Below are 20300 nucleotides of genomic sequence, written 5' to 3' on the forward strand. Positions count from 1 at the left end.
GCCACATTTTAGTTAACATGAAAAGAACGTAGACCTTATTAATGTTCTTTACTTATGTTTTGTCTTTTTAATTCTTCTAGAACTGTGCAAGTACAAATAAATTCTCAAGTGAGAATGAGACCCCTGGATAGTTTAAAGTGGGTGTGGAGATGGGAAGTCACATTCTATGAGCAAAACGGGTCACCTAACAACTGAGTAGAAGTCGTCATGTGCATGATTTTCTGTTTCTTCATGACTCATGACCCAAATGAACCCTGTGGGACCGTCTCACCACACCCCATACTTTTCCAGAGGCATGGCTTCGCAGTCTATCAGTTTGGATCTGGGTTTTGAATTGATGACTTTGGGTTTGGTAAGGGTTGTTGGGGTCCTTTGGGTTCCAACAACTGCCCTTGACAGGCACACAACTTTCGATCTGGCAAGTTCCATTCCTCACTGGAAAAGGTTAGCAAGTTCAAGAGGATCTAATCAAAGGCCTGCCATGTTTTAGTAGTTGGGACTAAACTAGAATATTTTAATTAAATTATGCAAGTTTTTGTCTGCTGTTTGGTGAATTTATAAATGCCGAAATTAAATTTATTAAATTGGATAATAATTCAACATATTATGTCTTACAAGTCTTATTTAGAGGATTAAGACTCATAAAGACGGGTTTGGACTCAACCTCAATCCAGTTCAAGCCGAGCCACAAGACGAAATCTAAAACTCTAAAATCCATATCATTCCACACAGATCCGTAAACTCTTAAATCTTAGACTCGAAGAAAGAGTGAGTCATCTGCTTTTCTTTGTTACAAACTTCAGACCTCAGTTCTGGAGAACAGTTGCCCTTAGCCAAACTTATTTATTTATTTATTTCTAGAATCACGTTGCAAGTATACTTTCAGCATGGCGTAAGAAATAGAGTAAAGTGGACAAATTCCAAAACACATCCAGAAAATTCTCTTCAGTTCAATGGCATCATTCATGGATACCTAATTCTTTGGTAAAATCTCAACGTCAATAGCACTCAGCCCTTCATTTGGTTTTTAACCTTTTCATTTTTACCACAAGGCCCATTGGATAGCTCACACTGTAATAATGTCTGCAAAAATTACACAATTCCTTTTATAGGCAAGAGGGAATTTTTTTTTTTTTTTGTGTGTGGTGATCATTCGCCTAAGTTTTTGTATATGGATAATCTACTGCCTAAAAGCCATTTTCTTTTCTAACCAAGACTACATAAGAAATAAGATCCCAAAAAGGACAAAAATTAGCACTTAACCTAAAGTTTTAAACCATTCGGTGACAAGAAACAAATGATAATTACATCAAAATCATTAAGATTAACTCTAACTCAAGTTGCACTGGCATTAAAGATGAAATGACAAGGAATAAAACTAAGGTCTAAACCGTCTAATATAACTTCCACGCACGAAAAATTCATCGATCCGTATTCCATTCCTGAATTTTTTTTTTTTTTGTGATTTTAATTTTCCATTTGCATGCAAGCACTTTCATATTGTATCATAGTCAAGACATTGAAATAAATTTGTAATACATTTAGCTCAATTTATCCAAACTTGTAGCCTACGTACATAACCAGCCTCTAGAACCCCAGCAACCTTGTACAAGTACCAAAGTCATGGAATGCCCCTAAATATTAGCCCCTCAAAAGAAGGTGAGAATCTCACCAAGTGTGCATGGAAAGGAAAGTCGAAGTGAGCATACACAAATGTTCCTGCAAATGAGAGGGAGGTAGAGAGAGAATATTTAAATACTACGATGGTATCACAAAGCACAGATATCTGTTTAACAAAAATGAATGTTGCAGCTAACAAGTACTAGCATATATCATGACTGATCCTAATTATTGCAAGTTAACTGCCAAAGAATTCGACACCACTCTCCAGGTAAATCTACGAAGTTCACAAAATCATTCTTCACCCTTGTTTTCATAAGTTTGTCTACCACTATCTAGCAAGCAAATTCTTTTAGAAGATCAAGGAAATCCTATTTCTTAACTTCACTTTTCCTGAATTGCTCACCAGAGGTCCAGAACATGTCACAGCTTTCCTGTTGGTGTGGTTAACAGTTTGGAAATCCAAAGCAGAGGGATATTCTGATCTAATAAGCTTTAAGATGCACAGAGGAAGGGTAAGATGAGGTTAGCTAATATATGGCTTGGACCAGTGCAGCACTGAAGATCAACAACTAAACCAGTCAAGATGTCCTCAGATAACCTATGAAAACGTGAGAAATGCCCAAGAAAATAAAGTAATGGCATTGATAAAGGCTAAATGCGACGACCTCCATTCAACTTTGGGTCATTTACAAGTATACAATTTTACTTTCAATCTATGCAATTAAACTTTGTGGATGAAAACATTTGTTTGTTAGAGCTATCAATTTACAGTACATGTGTAATTTGTGGTAGTTTAAAGTATGCAGCAGTTACTGCAGAAATTGGGAAACATATTACAATGCATATTCTTGTGAACCAACAACTAACGCTCCAGATCACCCAAAGACCTAATTGTCCGACTAACAAAATGTTTATTAAAAAGTTACAAAATTAAAATTAAAACAGACATACCACATAAATAGCTATATTAGTTTCAAACATGAACATGACTTTAAGAGAGGACATACCTAGACAAACATGATGTGAAGAAAACACAGAAATTTCACTGTGCCCTACATTCACTTTGTATCATTGACATCTGTGTTCACTTGCTCGACAGTAGAATTCAATTCAGTAGATTCATCACCCAACTGTGAACTCTCTTCTTTTGGTACTTTAACAAATTGTTTACCACGTGCCACACGAATTCGTCTTCCCATAAGCAACTGCAGGACAAAAACATTTCTAAGGGAAATCTTCATTTCAAAATAGCCTACTGTAAATCTGTACAGAATGCAGTTGAGAAAATTACCTTCCCATGGAAAGCAGAAAGGGCTGCCTCAGCCTCTTTCTTGGATTTGAAGCCCACAAATCCATATCCTGCGGACCTTCTCGGATTACCTTGGAATACAACTTCCGCGGTAACAACACTACAATCCTCTGAATTAAAAAGCTCCTTCAGATCTTTAGACCTTGCTTCGTATGGCAAATTTTCCACATACAAATTGAAAGTTACTGGCTTGGGTTGCGAAGAAGGAGGGGGAATCTTTGTCTTTTTCGGCTTGGCATAAGCCATCTTTATAATACGACCCTCCATTTCCTATGAAGCATTCCAAATATGAGGAGATCCTTTACAATACAATATGGAAAGGAAGCAACACAAGTAATCATACATTTTCTTGCTCAAATTATAGTTGAAAAAATATAAAATTAACTTTTGTTTTCTTTATCTAGCACATTTCCAAAATTGAAAAGGCCAACATATTAACTTTTGTTTTACGTTGGTTCTTGAACTTCAAAGCTAGACACTTAACCCCTTAAACTATGATTGGTCCTTATTGTAACTTCTGTAATTTTGATTTTTTTTAAACAGTAGTGAAGAGAGTACTCACTCAGTAGCATAATGGTCAAGGGCATTATGGTCATCTTGTTCTCTAAGATTGAGCCAACAGTGGCAGCACTACCACCACTGCCTTCTTCCCTCTCCCTTTCCCTAAACCTCTTCTCACCTGCACCACTGCTATCGCTCCATTCAAACACATACCTCTTTTCATCTCCCCAAAACCTCATACAAATCTCTCCCCTTCCCTTTCTTTGCTCCTCTCTTGCTTTCTCCTCTTTTGACAATGTTCCACTCTTCATCACTCTCCTCCTAGCACTAAAGGCTCTTTACAAAAAGAAGAACAAACCCAATGGGTACCTATTTTTTATAAGGATGCAATTGACAACCAACAAGCTTCTCAGTATTTATTCATTACATTCTTTTATAAAGATTCTGGTTGTTAAGTCCATATCCATTTCTGGTTTTTACCACTCGGCAATATGCATGTCTTATGTGGTGATTACTCATAACAAACAAAAATTTTACACGAATTTTCCCCGACCAAATATAAATTTTCTTCCAATTCCAAGCCCAAACAGTTGCTAGTGCCCCCCAATAAGTTCATATTGTCATTTGACAGGGCACCTTCACAGCCTCCGGAACAACTACAAAATTAAAATTTGCATGGTAGAAGTACAGTATACCATAGTTTCAGCTCAACCCCTTGTTCCATCAAGGCCTCCACAACTCCAACCCTTAAGCTAGAGTAGCTCTGCTTGTCAAACAAAATTTAAGGAATGTCCAACAAAAGTATGAAGATCACAAACCAATGGCAGAGGTGGAAGAAGGAAAATAAGAAAGTGAGTGAATGAGAGGCTATGGTGCTAAAGCATGCTGCCATGAGAAAGAATGATGGCACATAGATGTTTTGGCATGATGATGATAATGGAGTTAAATGGGTGTTTCCAGATGCACTAGAAGCCTCTAAGGCATTGCCATTTATGTTCTCTTGGTGACTGATTGAATGACTTTTATCCTTTACAAAGGGAGATAAGAAACAACAGATCACAATCTCAAGGAATAGGATAACAATTATGCCCTTAAATAAGTAGTCATGTTCTACTCCCATAAGATGACAGTTTAAAGTCATGCACTCAGGATACTAGTGAGTTTCTCCAATAAATTCAGCTCCAAAGCTCATACACACGGGAAATGCAATAAACATACACAAAACAAAGAACAAAATTGTTCTCTTTATAGTTTTAGAAAGCAATAAACTTTCAACACCAACAAAGCAACACAAAACAGTCATGTAGATAAGTAGAATACTAGGTCTCACTTCAGAAGAAGTACTTAATTTACTCAGGTCTTATATAGTGATAAATTTATAAAATTCACAAATTTGAACTGCTTTACCAATTAGTAGTCTTTCTCATGGACGAAACCAAGCATAAAACTCAACTTACAACAATACAAACATTCACAGAAGATAACAGAACCCAATATACTCACAGAAGATTCGAGATTGTTGAGAGCCGCAAGAGCCTCCTCCGGTGAACCCATTGTTACAAATGCCAAACCCCTGTTTCTGGTCTTGTTATACATGGCAAGCTTATCCACCACAGCAAAGAACAAACAAAAATAATCAAAACCCATCAAATAAAATCACAAATTATTAATACTCAATAACAAACAGAGGCTTCAAAGTAAAGAACAATGGAAAATGAAAACCTCAACGTCAACGACGGTGCCGTACTTCTCGAACAGAGTACGAATGTCTTCTGGAGTACAAGTCCAAGGCACATTTTGGGCAAGCAATCTTGTATCAGAGAACTCTTCGGGCTCTGCCTCCAGCACTGGGCTTTCATCAAGAGCTTGTTCTTGAGCAGTAGAGGAGAATTGTAAAACGAAGTTGCCCAGCCTTTTGGTCCGAGTTATGGAAGATGAGCGAGTGTGGTTGTGCGGGAGAGAAAGAGAGAGTGAGGAAAGAGACCCAGAAAGAGAGAGAGTGGTTGGTGTGTGCTTGGAGAGATGTTGTGGGTTTTGCAGAGAAAGTAGAGGCGTTAGATGGACTTGTTCTGTGAGGAAACAAGGATAACGAAGCAAAGCCATTGCTGTTGAGCTTTGTGACTGTTGAGCCCGAACTTTGAAGTAGGGGGGGAGTGTGCGTGTGAGTGGGGTTTTGGATAAGCGCAGTCTTTGGATTGTCAAGTGAGGAAAAAATCTGGCAGGGTGGGTGAGAACGGTGTCGTTTTAGTATCATATGATGTGTTATTTCTTTTTATTTTTTTAGGTTAAACTGTAGCAATGATCTCTCAAGTATTACCCTATTGACATTTTTCAAATTGAATTTCAATATTATGCGGTCCTTAGATTAGGATCTCCCAAGTATTATCCTATTGACATTATGCTAAATTCTTTATACGGATAATAACTCTGAAAAAGTAAAAACTCAAAAGGGGACAATAGAGACCCGGGTAGTGGCCTAATAGTAATGGATAATGCTCTAAACTACTCTTATCGATAAACAAAAATCGAAGAAAAACAATTATAAAAAAAAAAGATCACAATATCCATAAAAAGAGTATAGTCGCGCGACTATACTATTTAAAACAGAAGAATTAAAAAACGACCCCAGTAAAGCCGCCCGGCTATACTATTTTTAAATAAAAAAATCCGGAGTATAGCCGCACGGCTATACTATTTACAAAAGAATTAAAAAGACCCCAGTAAAGCCGTGCGGCTATACTCGTTTTTATTTAAAAAAATCCGAAGAATGGCCGCACGGCTGTACTATTTATTTTTAAAAAAACCCGCCTCGCCCCTAGCGCATGTTTTGCTGAAAAGAGTATAGCCGCGGCTACACTCTATAAATAGAATATTGCAACAGTATAGCCGCTCGGCTATACCCATTGAATAGCATAATCTGAATTTCTCTTTTTTAATTACTTTAATTAGTAGTTATGTTTTGATTATTATTTACTTAATGCATAATTAGTATTTAAATATGACTGGATTTGTTAGGAAATCGAGCGATTGATATCTTATAACAACTGCAAATAATATAATATAAACGCGATTGAGAACATGAAAACAAACAATCGCACACGAGTCACCGGATTTAACGTTGTTCTCGCAATTTTGAGCTACGTTTGGAAGTTGCAGAGCCGCCTAATCTCCACTTGTATCTCGCTTGAAAGTAGAAAACACCTAACCTGTTACTTCAAGCGAGAATACCAATGTCCTGACTCCTGAGTCAAATCCCATCTTCTTTGTTGAATCTTCTCCACAATTCAAACAATTCCCACTTGGAGATTGATCCGACACATAAAAAAAACCAACCAACTTTCAAGCGCTTCAAACAGAATGGAAATACGTCCAAAGCAACCTCCGTCGCCATTTTCAAGCTAGGAGACCAAACTGAAGTTGAAAACAACTTCAGTTTGTCAATAGTTGCATGATTATGAGTTCCTTGGATCTTTGTGGATCCTCTGTCTTTACGTCTCTTTCAGTCTCTCATCAAGTCCCAAAGAATCCAACTGTTATACCCATTTCTTTTGAGCAACAACACAACTAGTTCACTGGTTGTTCCTCATCAACCACTCCAATTAACCTCTCAAAACCTTTCACACTCACACCTCCATTGTCGTCTTTGTTACTTTTCCAAATCCTAGATATTTTTTTTGTTTTTCCTTCTTACATTCCTTCATACATGTTTTGCTATTTTGCTTGTTCGTTTCTAATTTATTTTATTTTATTGTTGATGATGTACATGTTAAAGAGGCACTAAGAGCATCTCCAGCGCAGGAGAAGAACCGGGCAAAAGGCCCCCCTTGCAAGCCCAAGCAGCTCCAGCGCTGCAGCCTGCAGCCTGGTTTGGCGTGGGTCCCACCAGCCCGGGCAAGCCCAAGGGCAGGTTTTGCCTGGGCTTCAAACCGAGTTTTGTGACGTCATGCTGACGTCACGCTGACGTCAGCGACCAAAAAAATATTTAAAAAAATTCAAAAAATATCCAAAAAATTTTCAAATTTTTTTTTAAAAATACCAAAAAATTATAGATGCTTTCCCTATAAATACATAACAATTTTATTTACTTTCTAAATTGTTTATATTTTGTTGCATAATATTTTTTTCCTTTCTTGCCTTAGACTTGCCCTAGACTTAGCCCTTGTGGGTGGAACCACAAATGCAAAGGCTGACACTATTCACGTGAATAGTGGCAGCCCTTGCTTGCCATTGCCTTAGACTTAGCCCTTGTGGGTGGAGATGCTCTAATGCCTAACAAAACGCCAGTCATAGATGTTTTACTGTCGTCAATATACCCGTCATGCTCTTAAAGCATATATTCTTTCTAGTTTAGAATTTGGCAATAACCAAAAAGCTACCCTGTATACATGCTTGTGTCTGTGTGTATTCTCTCTTGCTAGTGTAGAAGGATGCCAATAACCAAAATGGTAAAATATATGTGTGTATGTGGGTAACTATATTGGATTCCAGAACAAGATGAAGCCAAGACACAAACAACCATATAACAAGTTAGAAAACAACTGATATTTGCCACTTCATAGTATAGTTATAAATCTCTTTCCACAATCACTTCACAAAAGGAAACCATTCCTATTTCTGTTTTCTATGCAGTAGAAAAACAACACAAAAAAGAAAAAGAAAAAGGAAACTTGTCTTGTCTACTTTATATCCAAGCGGCAAGTCTTAAAACGATGATGGAAGCTTTCCAGAGTACTGTGGCAATGAGCATGGGAAGAACCTGTACATCTTTCCCCACTTCAACTCCTCAATGGAAATATGTTGTCTTCCCAAGTTTTCAAGGTGATCATACCAGAAAGCATTTCACAGCTTCCCATACATCTTTCCCCCCTTCATTACAATAGACAGAGGAACAAAAGTTGTGCATACTGTCATTACAATAGACAGAGGAACATCCCCTTGAGCAATTAAGGTAGGCTATTTCATAAAAAGCATTGAATGGAGTTGAATAAATGGGCTAGGCGGTCTAGGCGGTGCTGGCGCCTAGAAGAAAAAAAGGTCATTTTGGAACGCCGAGGTCTGAGATGACGATGGTGCTATGAGGCGAGAGAGAGAGAGAAACGAAGATTGAAGAAGAAGGGAGGTTATGTTTAGGGTTTAGAAAAGGGCCTGGGCGAGAGAAAACCGAGTACAGCCGACCGGCTATACTATTTTTACCTAAAAAATCAGAAAAAACCGAATATTGTCGTGTGGTTATACTGTTTAAATTTTTTTTGTAACAATCCCCAGTTGGATTGTTTTCCCTAGTACATGATGTGCATCATCATATGTATCTCCCCTTGGATACTGATACATGGACACAGTGGATATGGATAAGTGGATATGACGGAACCTGGGGCATACCTTAACGGGGTGTCGCTGTAGACCCTTAATTGGGTAGTCTGCGCGCGTAGGGCTGTTCCAAGCGTACGGGTCTTGATTCTTCGTTCGTATGTGCTGGGTTAGAGTGTCAGTCCCCCAGTTGGACGGCTCATCCCTAGCCACATGGTCTTTGAGGGCGGTTTACATGTGGTTAGTCAACAATCCCCTGTTGGATTGTTGTCCCATGGTACATGATGATATATATACAGTCCCGATCTCTTGGACCACAGGAGTCCAAGAGATTGTGGTCATCCACCGTTGGATATTAATCCAATGGTTTAAAAAAGTTTCTTAAAAGGAGTGCAAGAGTGAGTGAACCGTTGAATTTATATCCAACGGTGAGTGACCACAAATCTCTTGGACCCCTGTAGTCCAAGAGATCAGGACTGTATATATATTCATTTATAGGCATACATATTTCGTATATGTGTAGGTGGTTTTGATTCTGGATTGAGATTCGTGAGATTGTACTTTGTGAGTACCCTGTACTTGTATGAACGTTTAAGTCGTGGATTGGAAAGTGTTACAGCAACATACGCCTTGGATAGGGTATGGTTGCGAGATTGAACGGTTATAAAGGGAAGAAATTGATAATGTGTTCAATGCACATACGCCTTGGATATGGTATGGTTGCGGGATTGAACTGATATAAAGGAAGAGATTGAGAATGTGTTCATTGTGTTTTGTCGAATTGGAATTGTGATAGATCTGAAATGTATCGTTGGTTGTATTTTAAATAATTTGTATATTATCGGGGTTGTGACTGTTGAGATAAGAACTACGTGTGGCTTGATCCCTTGTCCTAGGGTACGTAGGTAGCCTGGGGTCTCACCTAGGTGCAGCTACGAAATATACTATGTTTACAAAGTTTGATCAATTCTGAGTTTGAGTATTGATTTTGAGGTGGTTATTGGATGTGAGTCCTAATTATTATTGTTGGGTTCGGTTTTGAAAATGTTGGTATGCCTGAAGCTTGATTTAAGCTTGAGTGAGATCAAATGCTTGTTTATTCCTCATTTATCACTTGAATGAATTCTATTAAACAGTGTACATGGTTCTGACAGGTCTAAGGACCTTTTCGAAGTAAACGATTTGATTTTTAGGTTCGGGTATTTTGTATAACTGCTAGTGGTTTTGCCTTGATTTTATTTGGAGGTTGGATGCCTATTCCGTAACTGTGTGCATTACTTTGTGTGTGCTGCCTGTTGGGATATAAACTGTGATTCTTTTTTAGGTTAAAAATTTGGGAAAAGTCAAATTTACAGGGGAGACTCTGCCAAATTTTTGGCAGAAAGTCTCGGTTCTTAGTAAGTGGGTCCGGAATCAGTATGATGTCGGAATTTCCACAGGACTCGTCTCGGGTTCCGAGGAATTCGGGGCGGGTCCTGTCATAAATAAATAAGAAAAAACTGTCTATAGCCACAAAAAGAGGCCCTCTTTACAACTTAAAAGTTAGATCACTATATTCTCTCAAAAAAAAGTTAGATCACTATATAATATTTTAATATTTATTATTTGTATAATACGTTAATTTTGTGTCTTATTGAAACTTTTGTTAAAAATACGTGTATTCCATATAAAAATGCGTACGTACATGCACACTATTAAACGTAAAAGTGCTAAATTCTTTGTATGGATAATTACTCTGGATGTCTAAACTACTCTTATCGATAAATGAAAATTGGGGAAAAATATTCAAAAGAAAAAAAGGATCCCAGTAAAGTACTTATTATCGTTTGGGCGTCTTAACTAAATTTCTCCACATCCCAAGAGCCCCAAGGAAAAAAGGAATGCCTTGCGCCCAATCAGAAGGGTATAGCCGCCCGGCTGTACTAGTTTTTTATAATAAAAAACCGTAGTATAGCCGTGTGGCTATACCATTTATTAAAAAAACACCTTTCTATTTGCATTAGTTTATACTTCATAGATATTAATTTGCTAGCTTCGATATATATACTTTATAGATTTAAATTTTTTAATATATTTTTCCCATACATCTTTCCCCCCTTCAACTCAATGGAAATATGATGTCTTTTTGAGTTTTAGAGGTCATGACACCCCGAAGTGTCTCAGAGCTTCCTGTACATCTTCCTTCCCTTCCAATCATCAATGGAAATATGATGTCTTTGTTGCGTAGATACAGCTGCACCAAAATGGATTCAGCTGCATCCTCAACTTGTGATACTCGCAAGTGCACGAGCCGTTCGGTAGTATAGCGTATGTAAGTGCGAGGTCGATCCCACGAGGATTGGTGATTGAATGATTCAATTCATTTTCCCTACACAAAACAGAAATGAAAAAGAAGGGAAATAAATAAAACAAGGAAGAAAGAAAATAACTAACTCAAGCAGATAAGTTTCCAAGTTCAATTAGATTAACGGATTGATTCTAGCTAATGTATGATTAAGCCATGGTGTGTGGTCATAACCTTGTGTTCCTAATTCCCTAATTTGATCATTTGTTGTCTAACCTAAAATTAAGCATTAGGAACCCATTAAGCATAGAAGAACAATTTAAACAACCAAGCATGTATCTAATCCCTGTTGTCGAATGTCCATACATACTCTTCCTATTCATAGTTCAATTCGAATTAAAGCATGGTGTATACTCTTAATTCAAACCAAGATAGCTAACATGCAAGCCTTAATGGTGATCAATCATTCAAACTAGCATATTAACTTATAAGCATAATGAATAAGAACATGAACCATAATTGAAACTTGGAAACTAATCAAACTTGAGACTAAAGAAAAGAATTTACATAATGAAAAGTAAAGTGGAACTAAGAAAAACTTAAGGAAAATTTCAACACAAAAGATTTCATTACAACAATTGAAAACTAGAAAGAGAAACTAAGAGAATTTGAGGGAGAGAAGGGAAGGGAGCTCTAGAGAAGTGTTTGAGAGCTCCCCCCCTTGGGGTGTGTTTACAAGCTTGGGAAACCTCACTATATATAGGCCTAAGGAAGCTGAAAATCTGAATTAAGTATGGCTAATGCATACAACACTTGTTTTATAAAATCTGAAATGGTTGATGCACTTCACTAATGCATACAACACTTCCATTATAAAATCTGAAATGGTTGATGCACTTCACTAATAAATCCCACCAGCAGCCCTAGCTCATCTTCATGTCACCATGACCAAGCTTCCAACCAGAAATAATAGCTCATCCTGAGGTCAGCATGACCAACAACTTCAAGGGCTTACGAATTGGGCTTCCCTTAAGCAAATTAAGACTTTAAGCACTCAAACTTGAAGTTCAGAATGTCTTCTTTCCAGCCATATATCATTTGGGCCAATCCAAGGTCGGAGGAGGAAGTTAAGGCCAAAACAAATTGCTAACTCATTTTGCGCGCTGATAAAATCCATCCTGAGCATGGCTCTGTGTTTGCTAGGTAACAGACTCCATATTTATCCAATGGGGCTGAATTTTGGATATGTTATATTACACACCCATTGGAACAACTTTCATGAAGAATGTGGCCTCATCCGAGCTATGTAGGTTGCTGAAACAAAGCTTGCAATATGACCTACGAAACTGGGCTGGCAGGGGACTGTAGCCAAAATTGAGTTTGTCTTTAAGCTCTTCATCCATTCATCCAAATTAGGCCCTAACATGCATGGATTGCATCATTTACTATCCAAAGCCCTCATTATTACCTAAAGCTCAATGAACTGAAAGATAAACACAAAAAGGATTAAAAGCACAAGTTTAACTCAAAAACATAACCAAATCATAAGCTAGAAGGGTACAAAATGATATGTAAATATGCACCGATCAAATACCCCCAAACCTAGATTTTGCTAGTCCTCGAGCAAAACAAAAGGAAAACAGAGATAAAAACAAACAAGAAGTTAACTAGACCACTTTCGTAGGTAACTCGATTGCATTGAGCATATGCAACAAGCCTTTAAACCTCTAGGCATCCCTAGTAGGAGGAGTTGTGTCTCCTGAGGGTTTAACAGATACGATACCCACAAACGTTTTACTGACTCTGTAAAACAAGGTAATTAGAAAACTTAAAAGATTGTTAGTCCTTAAGCAAAATAAAAAACAAAAACAAAAAAAAATAATTACATTAACAAAAACAAAACAAAAAAAACAAAAAAAAACAAAACAAAACAAAAAAAATTACAAAAATAAAAAGAACTCAAAACAATCTTTCCGAACATTTTCTGAAGAGAAATGACTCATGCACATGACTCAAAAGTTTTAACAATAAAAGCTCAATTTTAAACATTATTCACAAAGCGGCAAAGTTCAAAACATAATATGCTCAAAGTGTGGTAGTGTGATAGCCAAATGCAACAAATTCCCCAATCTTAGTTTTCACACAATTTCAAAAATCATACAAAGCACAAGTTCAACTTCAAATCTCACCAAAGTTGTCCTCTCACAAAGGAATCACTCGGAAGAGGGCTATAATGCAACACTCAGTTATAAACATGAGATTAGAGTTAAACCATAAAGACTTAACTCGAAATAGAAAGATGAAGAACTTGCATTAATATGATCTCAAGAAGGATGCCAAACACTTAAAAGTAGAAAAATGAATGCAATTCAACCACATGACATTTAAGATCAATTTAGGTCTTTAACATAGGTTGTAATGGGGCCAAGGGTGTAAGGTGAGTAAGAAATGAAAGGTATGGATAAAACAAAGTCCAAGGAACTCAAAATATAAGAGCATAAAACAATTGTTTACAAGACTTCGAATCATCACAATGAGAATTTATTTTTCTTTTACATGATCAAAACTCCTTATACCTTCATTTACATTGATTCACTCCTTTCCTTAAACACCAATTTATTTTGAAGGCCCAAAAATGAAACCCAAAAATGAAATTTCATTCAACCACCACTTAATCACAACTTTTCTCTTTTCTTTCACCAATTGTGTGATTTTTTTTTTTCCTTCAAAATGTAACACCAATTCCGAAACTTAGTATGAAAAACACATCCCAATTAAAGCTCATGAGTTCCTTAGAAAGGTAAATATTTGTTTTTCAGGCTAAGGCGAGGAAATATAATTGGTAAATGAAAGAAAAGGTTTACATGTAGGCTCAAAATGGTTAACAATGGAAAATCATGCTTAAGCATGCATAAGGTTAGCTTGAAAGGTACAAACGATCCAAAGAGGGCCTAATATCATTTCTTAAATGTCATGAAATCGAATTGCAAAAGAATGAATGACTTTTAAGTATTCAACCAAATCAATGAATAATGAGATCAAACAACAACTTTGATGACAAGAAAATAAGAGTATGTGTATAACACTCATGAAATGAAGCACAAGGCTCAAAAGCTCACATTTATGGTTATATAAGTCTAATTTATGCTTGATACAATTCTTTGGGTCATGCAAATCCTTTAATTGGAGAATTATGAAACAAATGGCAAGTGCAAAGAAGGTTTCGAACATATCATGCTAGAACGATGCCAAATTAATCAATTAATTAAATTTTTTTTTTTTACAATAAAAATTTACAAGGAAAAAAAATAAATAATAAATAAAATTCAATTTTCATTTAAGTCATGCAAACATTTATCACAATCTCATCAAATGTGTTCGGAAAGTGAATAAAATCAAAATCAAAATAAAAGCAAGACTTAACAAAATAAAATAAAAATAAAAACAAGCAAATAAAAAAAAATTAAATAAAATTAAGGAAAAACCAATTTTACATGCTAAACTCCAATACCCCCAAACCTAGAAATGAACATTGTCCTCAATGTTTAAAAATTAGGAACAAGCAATGTCATAATAAGAAATGAAATGTACTAAAGTAAATATAAACCACACAAAAAAAAAAAAAAAACACAAATAAAATAATTACAAAAATAAAAATTACAAAACAAACAAACAAATAAATAAAAAAGAAAAAAAATGAAACAGTAAAACACTCGAAACAGAAAGCCCTAAACAGACAAAACAGTAAGCCCTAAACAGACAGTCTTACGCAAACCAAAACCCAAACAATTGAAAGCCCAACCCAAAAGAAAGTTAACCCACCTTGAAACCTAAACAACGGTGAAAACCCGACCCACAATGAAATCCGAAGCCCACACGTTTTTTTATTATTATTTTTTATTTTTAAGAGAACATGGGTCATGATGTCTCGGTTTAGTGTAAGGGACCAACTGACAGGGCGAGACACGTGTTGACGCGTAGAGGCGCCGCAGACTCCACAAGCAAAAATTACGGGCTCATGGAAAGGCGCGAAGACTTTACTGAACGCGTTCGTTCAGAAAAGACACGTCGTGATAAATGAGTTGGGTATGGTTGGAAGGCGAGAAGGTTGTGGGACTCAAGGAATGCTGGAGATTCAGAAAATGCTCAGATGCTGTAATGGCTAGGGTTTGTCAAAGACTAAGTCTATAAGAAAGGGTGAAAAAAAAACGAAAACTCAGAAACACACAAAAGAGAAAAGAAAGAAAGAAGAAAAGAGAGTGAGAAATCAAATGGCCTCTAACTACCCATTTTCGTTGGATCTCAACCTAGCTCCACCGACTCAGACACGAGGCCAAGCAGCGGCACCAGTATGGATGCCCTACTTTGCTTCCGCACGGGGGCCTGTGACAGTAACTGACTCAATACTCCTGGACAACGATGTTGCCATTGGAGTGGCTAGAAATTTAGTGACTCCTAAAGATATACGTGTTCTGGGGACAAGGGATGACAACCGGGTCGTGAGCGATGCCCTGGCACTGAGCGTGCAGAGTACAGCAACAGTCGCAAGTTTGGGTCATCGCCTACTTGCGAAGTCCCATGAGGTAGAGGTGCTCAAAGCTCAGTTGGCGGCGGAGCGAAGTATGGTTGAAGATTGTCAGAGTGCTATAAAAAGCTTGAAAAGGGAAAGGTCAAGGATAGTGGAGGTGAATCGACACCAGCTAGAAGTATTGCGGGACGAGAATAAAAACCTATCAAAGATGGTAGAGTTGTATTCTCGCGACATGCGAAAGCAGCTGGAGGACCTAGACCGACCGGGTAAACGCAAACAAGCAGATCGCGAGAGTAGTTACGCTCAAGCTAAGATTGCGATCTTTGGGAGCTCAAGTGATGAGCCCCAAGAAGCTGTGCGTGAAGCCCCGGAAGAGGACAGCCAGAGGGCCAAACTCAAAGCTCCAATGGTCGAGACACCAAGCATCGAGAAGAAATGATTTCCTACTGCATTATTGTTGTTTTTATTTTATTTTGTTGTTTTTGTATTTTCGTTATTTTGTTTCGGAAATAAAAGAGTAAGGTTGCAGAAAGAAAAAGAAAAAGAAAAAGAAAAAAGAAAAAAAAACGACAAACGGAAAAGAAAACACATTTCCCTAACTAAAATAAGATAAAGATGATAGCCGAAAGGGAAAAGCAAAAACACAAAGCTCTAGAAAATGAAAGTAACGGGCAAAAACATTAAACACCAGAAAACACGGAAAAAAGAAAAGTAAAGTAAAAGTAAAGGTGCTGCCTCTTGAAGCGATTAGGTCGAGCATGCCCGGGAAATCCGAAATGGTGTTGGCTCTCTCTCATCAGCATATGTCTATTTAAACCACACCTCTGCAAGCGGATGATACCCAGCATTTCTTCCTGCAAACTCAAGGAAAAACATCAAAAAATTTAGAAGCAAAACAAATGGCATCCTCATGCACTCACCTTGATGATCTCAACCTTGATCTCTCACTTGCACCACCAAATGCCCAGACAAGGGCTCCTCCAACTCCTGTCTTCCCAAACTCCACATATCATCACGGTACGGCCTCAAACTTTGCTGAGATAATACCGAACTTTTCTGAGGCAATGCCGAACAGAGCAGCGCTGCTGGGAGGCATGATTGGTAACAAGCTCACACCGACAGATCATCTGCATGTGGCACAGAGGTCTGACAAGGCAGCGGTGGAGGAGTCCCACAATTTAACTGTACTCCACGCGGTCTCGGCTACCAATTTGGGCATGCGATTGCTGGCGAGAACACGGGAGTGTGCCGCGATGAGCGAGGAAATAACTTCCTTGAAGGCTATGGTGGCGGACTTGCAGAAGCGGCTCTATTGTGCCAATCAGCACGTGGAAGCACTGCAGAGAAAAAATGAGGACCATGTGGAGCTGCTGCAGATTCTGCAAGTAAGAGAAAACAGAGGCATGCCATGAAGATGAAGATGAAGATGAAGAAGTTGTTTTTATTTTTAATTTACTTGAATGTTTTTTTTTTTTGGTTTTGTTTTTTGTTTTTGTTTTTTTTTAAAACTTTTTATCTTTTTGAATGCAATGTTTGAATAAAAATGTGTTTTTAACACTCAGAAATAAACTAATTAACCACACCACGTAAATAAATAAACTAACCTAATAAAACAACAAAAAAAACATAAAAGAAAACAAAGAAGTTCCAAATTGCAATTTACAAGGAAAAATAAAAACCCAAATTTCAATTTTCAATTTTTTTTTATTTTTATATTTATTATTATTGTTTTTAAAACACACAAATATACAAGCAACTCACGGATGACCAGTTAAGGGCCTCAGAAAACACAGCCAGGGGATCCGGGAAGGTTGGAGGGGTCACAATGGTCCCGCTTAAAACCCAAACTTCTTAGACACCGAAGGTGTCGCCTATAGAACTCCTAGACACTGTATTGACGGAAGTGCTCACTGGAGTTACCATAAGTCAGCTCATATGAAAAATCTTTTTAAAATTTTTAAGATAAGAAACAAAAACAAATTAAGATAAAATGGAACAACAAACCATAAACGAAAATGAACTAAGTACTCTAAACAAATTCAAACAAACAACATAAATTGTTGTACTAAAAGAAACAAACCAAGAAACCAAAGAAAAAAAAAACAAACAGCACTTTCTATCACCCGTTTATCACAATTTGGACAGATTCGTTTCTATGTTTTTCAGCTTCGACCTCTGTTCAGTTTTTAGGCTATAACTTTCCAACCGTAAGTCCAAATTTCACGTTCTTTATATGGTTGGATTCAGCACAGAAAAACAAAGAACTCAACGCGTACCAAAAGGTAAAAACAATGACGGAAATAAACATAATTCCACAGGACTCGTCTCGGGTTCCGAGGAATTCGGGGCGGGTCCTGTCATAAATAAATAAGAAAAAACTGTCTATAGCCACAAAAAGAGGCCCTCTTTACAACTTAAAAGTTAGATCACTATATTCTCTCAAAAAAAAGTTAGATCACTATATAATATTTTAATATTTATTATTTGTATAATACGTTAATTTTGTGTCTTATTGAAACTTTTGTTAAAAATACGTGTATTCCATATAAAAATGCGTACGTACATGCACACTATTAAACGTAAAAGTGCTAAATTCTTTGTATGGATAATTACTCTGGGTGTCTAAACTACTCTTATCGATAAATGAAAATTGGGGAAAAATATTCAAAAGAAAAAAAGGATCCCAGTAAAGTACTTATTATCGTTTGGGCGTCTTAACTAAATTTCTCCACATCCCAAGAGCCCCAAGGAAAAAAGGAATGCCTTGTGCCCAATCAGAAGGGTATAGCCGCCCGGCTGTACTAGTTTTTTATAATAAAAAACCGTAGTATAGCCGTGTGGCTATACCATTTATTAAAAAAACACCTTTCTATTTGCATTAGTTTATACTTCATAGATATTAATTTGCTAGCTTCGATATATATACTTTATAGATTTAAATTTTTTAATATATTTTTCCCATACATCTTTCCCCCCTTCAACTCAATGGAAATATGATGTCTTTTTGAGTTTTAGAGGTCATGACACCCCGAAGTGTCTCAGAGCTTCCTGTACATCTTCCTTCCCTTCCAATCATCAATGGAAATATGATGTCTTTGTTGCGTAGATACAGCTGCACCAAAATGGATTCAGCTGCATCCTCAACTTGTGATACTCGCAAGTGCACGAGCCGTTCGGTAGTATAGCGTATGTAAGTGCGAGGTCGATCCCACGAGGATTGGTGATTGAATGATTCAATTCATTTTCCCTACACAAAACAGAAATGAAAAAGAAGGGAAATAAATAAAACAAGGAAGAAAGAAAATAACTAACTCAAGCAGATAAGTTTCCAAGTTCAATTAGATTAACGGATTGATTCTAGCTAATGTATGATTAAGCCATGGTGTGTGGTCATAACCTTGTGTTCCTAATTCCCTAATTTGATCATTTGTTGTCTAACCTAAAATTAAGCATTAGGAACCCATTAAGCATAGAAGAACAATTTAAACAACCAAGCATGTATCTAATCCCTGTTGTCGAATGTCCATACATACTCTTCCTATTCATAGTTCAATTCGAATTAAAGCATGGTGTATACTCTTAATTCAAACCAAGATAGCTAACATGCAAGCCTTAATGGTGATCAATCATTCAAACTAGCATATTAACTTATAAGCATAATGAATAAGAACATGAACCATAATTGAAACTTGGAAACTAATCAAACTTGAGACTAAAGAAAAGAATTTACATAATGAAAAGTAAAGTGGAACTAAGAAAAACTTAAGGAAAATTTCAACACAAAAGATTTCATTACAACAATTGAAAACTAGAAAGAGAAACTAAGAGAATTTGAGGGAGAGAAGGGAAGGGAGCTCTAGAGAAGTGTTTGAGAGCTCCCCCCCTTGGGGTGTGTTTACAAGCTTGGGAAACCTCACTATATATAGGCCTAAGGAAGCTGAAAATCTGAATTAAGTATGGCTAATGCATACAACACTTGTTTTATAAAATCTGAAATGGTTGATGCACTTCACTAATGCATACAACACTTCCATTATAAAATCTGAAATGGTTGATGCACTTCACTAATAAATCCCACCAGCAGCCCTAGCTCATCTTCATGTCACCATGACCAAGCTTCCAACCAGAAATAATAGCTCATCCTGAGGTCAGCATGACCAACAACTTCAAGGGCTTACGAATTGGGCTTCCCTTAAGCAAATTAAGACTTTAAGCACTCAAACTTGAAGTTCAGAATGTCTTCTTTCCAGCCATATATCATTTGGGCCAATCCAAGGTCGGAGGAGGAAGTTAAGGCCAAAACAAATTGCTAACTCATTTTGCGCGCTGATAAAATCCATCCTGAGCATGGCTCTGTGTTTGCTAGGTAACAGACTCCATATTTATCCAATGGGGCTGAATTTTGGATATGTTATATTACACACCCATTGGAACAACTTTCATGAAGAATGTGGCCTCATCCGAGCTATGTAGGTTGCTGAAACAAAGCTTGCAATATGACCTACGAAACTGGGCTGGCAGGGGACTGTAGCCAAAATTGAGTTTGTCTTTAAGCTCTTCATCCATTCATCCAAATTAGGCCCTAACATGCATGGATTGCATCATTTACTATCCAAAGCCCTCATTATTACCTAAAGCTCAATGAACTGAAAGATAAACACAAAAAGGATTAAAAGCACAAGTTTAACTCAAAAACATAACCAAATCATAAGCTAGAAGGGTACAAAATGATATGTAAATATGCA

General features: G+C 37.1%; 1 protein-coding gene across 1 annotated transcript; it reads right to left on the bottom strand.

The window, feature by feature from the left end:
* Positions 1-1400: 1400 nt before the first annotated feature.
* LOC110751971 (RNA-binding (RRM/RBD/RNP motifs) family protein) lies at positions 1401-5613 on the bottom strand. The gene is made up of 5 exons (XM_021952549.2): positions 5156-5613; positions 4937-5035; positions 2915-3202; positions 2631-2828; positions 1401-1719 (listed from the first exon to the last, which is right to left on the bottom strand). The coding sequence occupies exons 1-4, from the start codon at positions 5534-5536 to the stop codon at positions 2682-2684; spliced, it is 915 nt and encodes a 304-aa protein (XP_021808241.1). The 5' UTR covers positions 5537-5613; the 3' UTR covers positions 1401-1719; positions 2631-2681.
* Between the last annotated feature and the right edge of the window lie 14687 nt (positions 5614-20300).

Source organism: Prunus avium, chromosome 1 (assembly GCF_965620075.1).
Source record: "Prunus avium chromosome 1, drPruAviu1.hap1.1, whole genome shotgun sequence".
NCBI lineage: Eukaryota > Viridiplantae > Streptophyta > Magnoliopsida > Rosales > Rosaceae > Prunus > Prunus avium.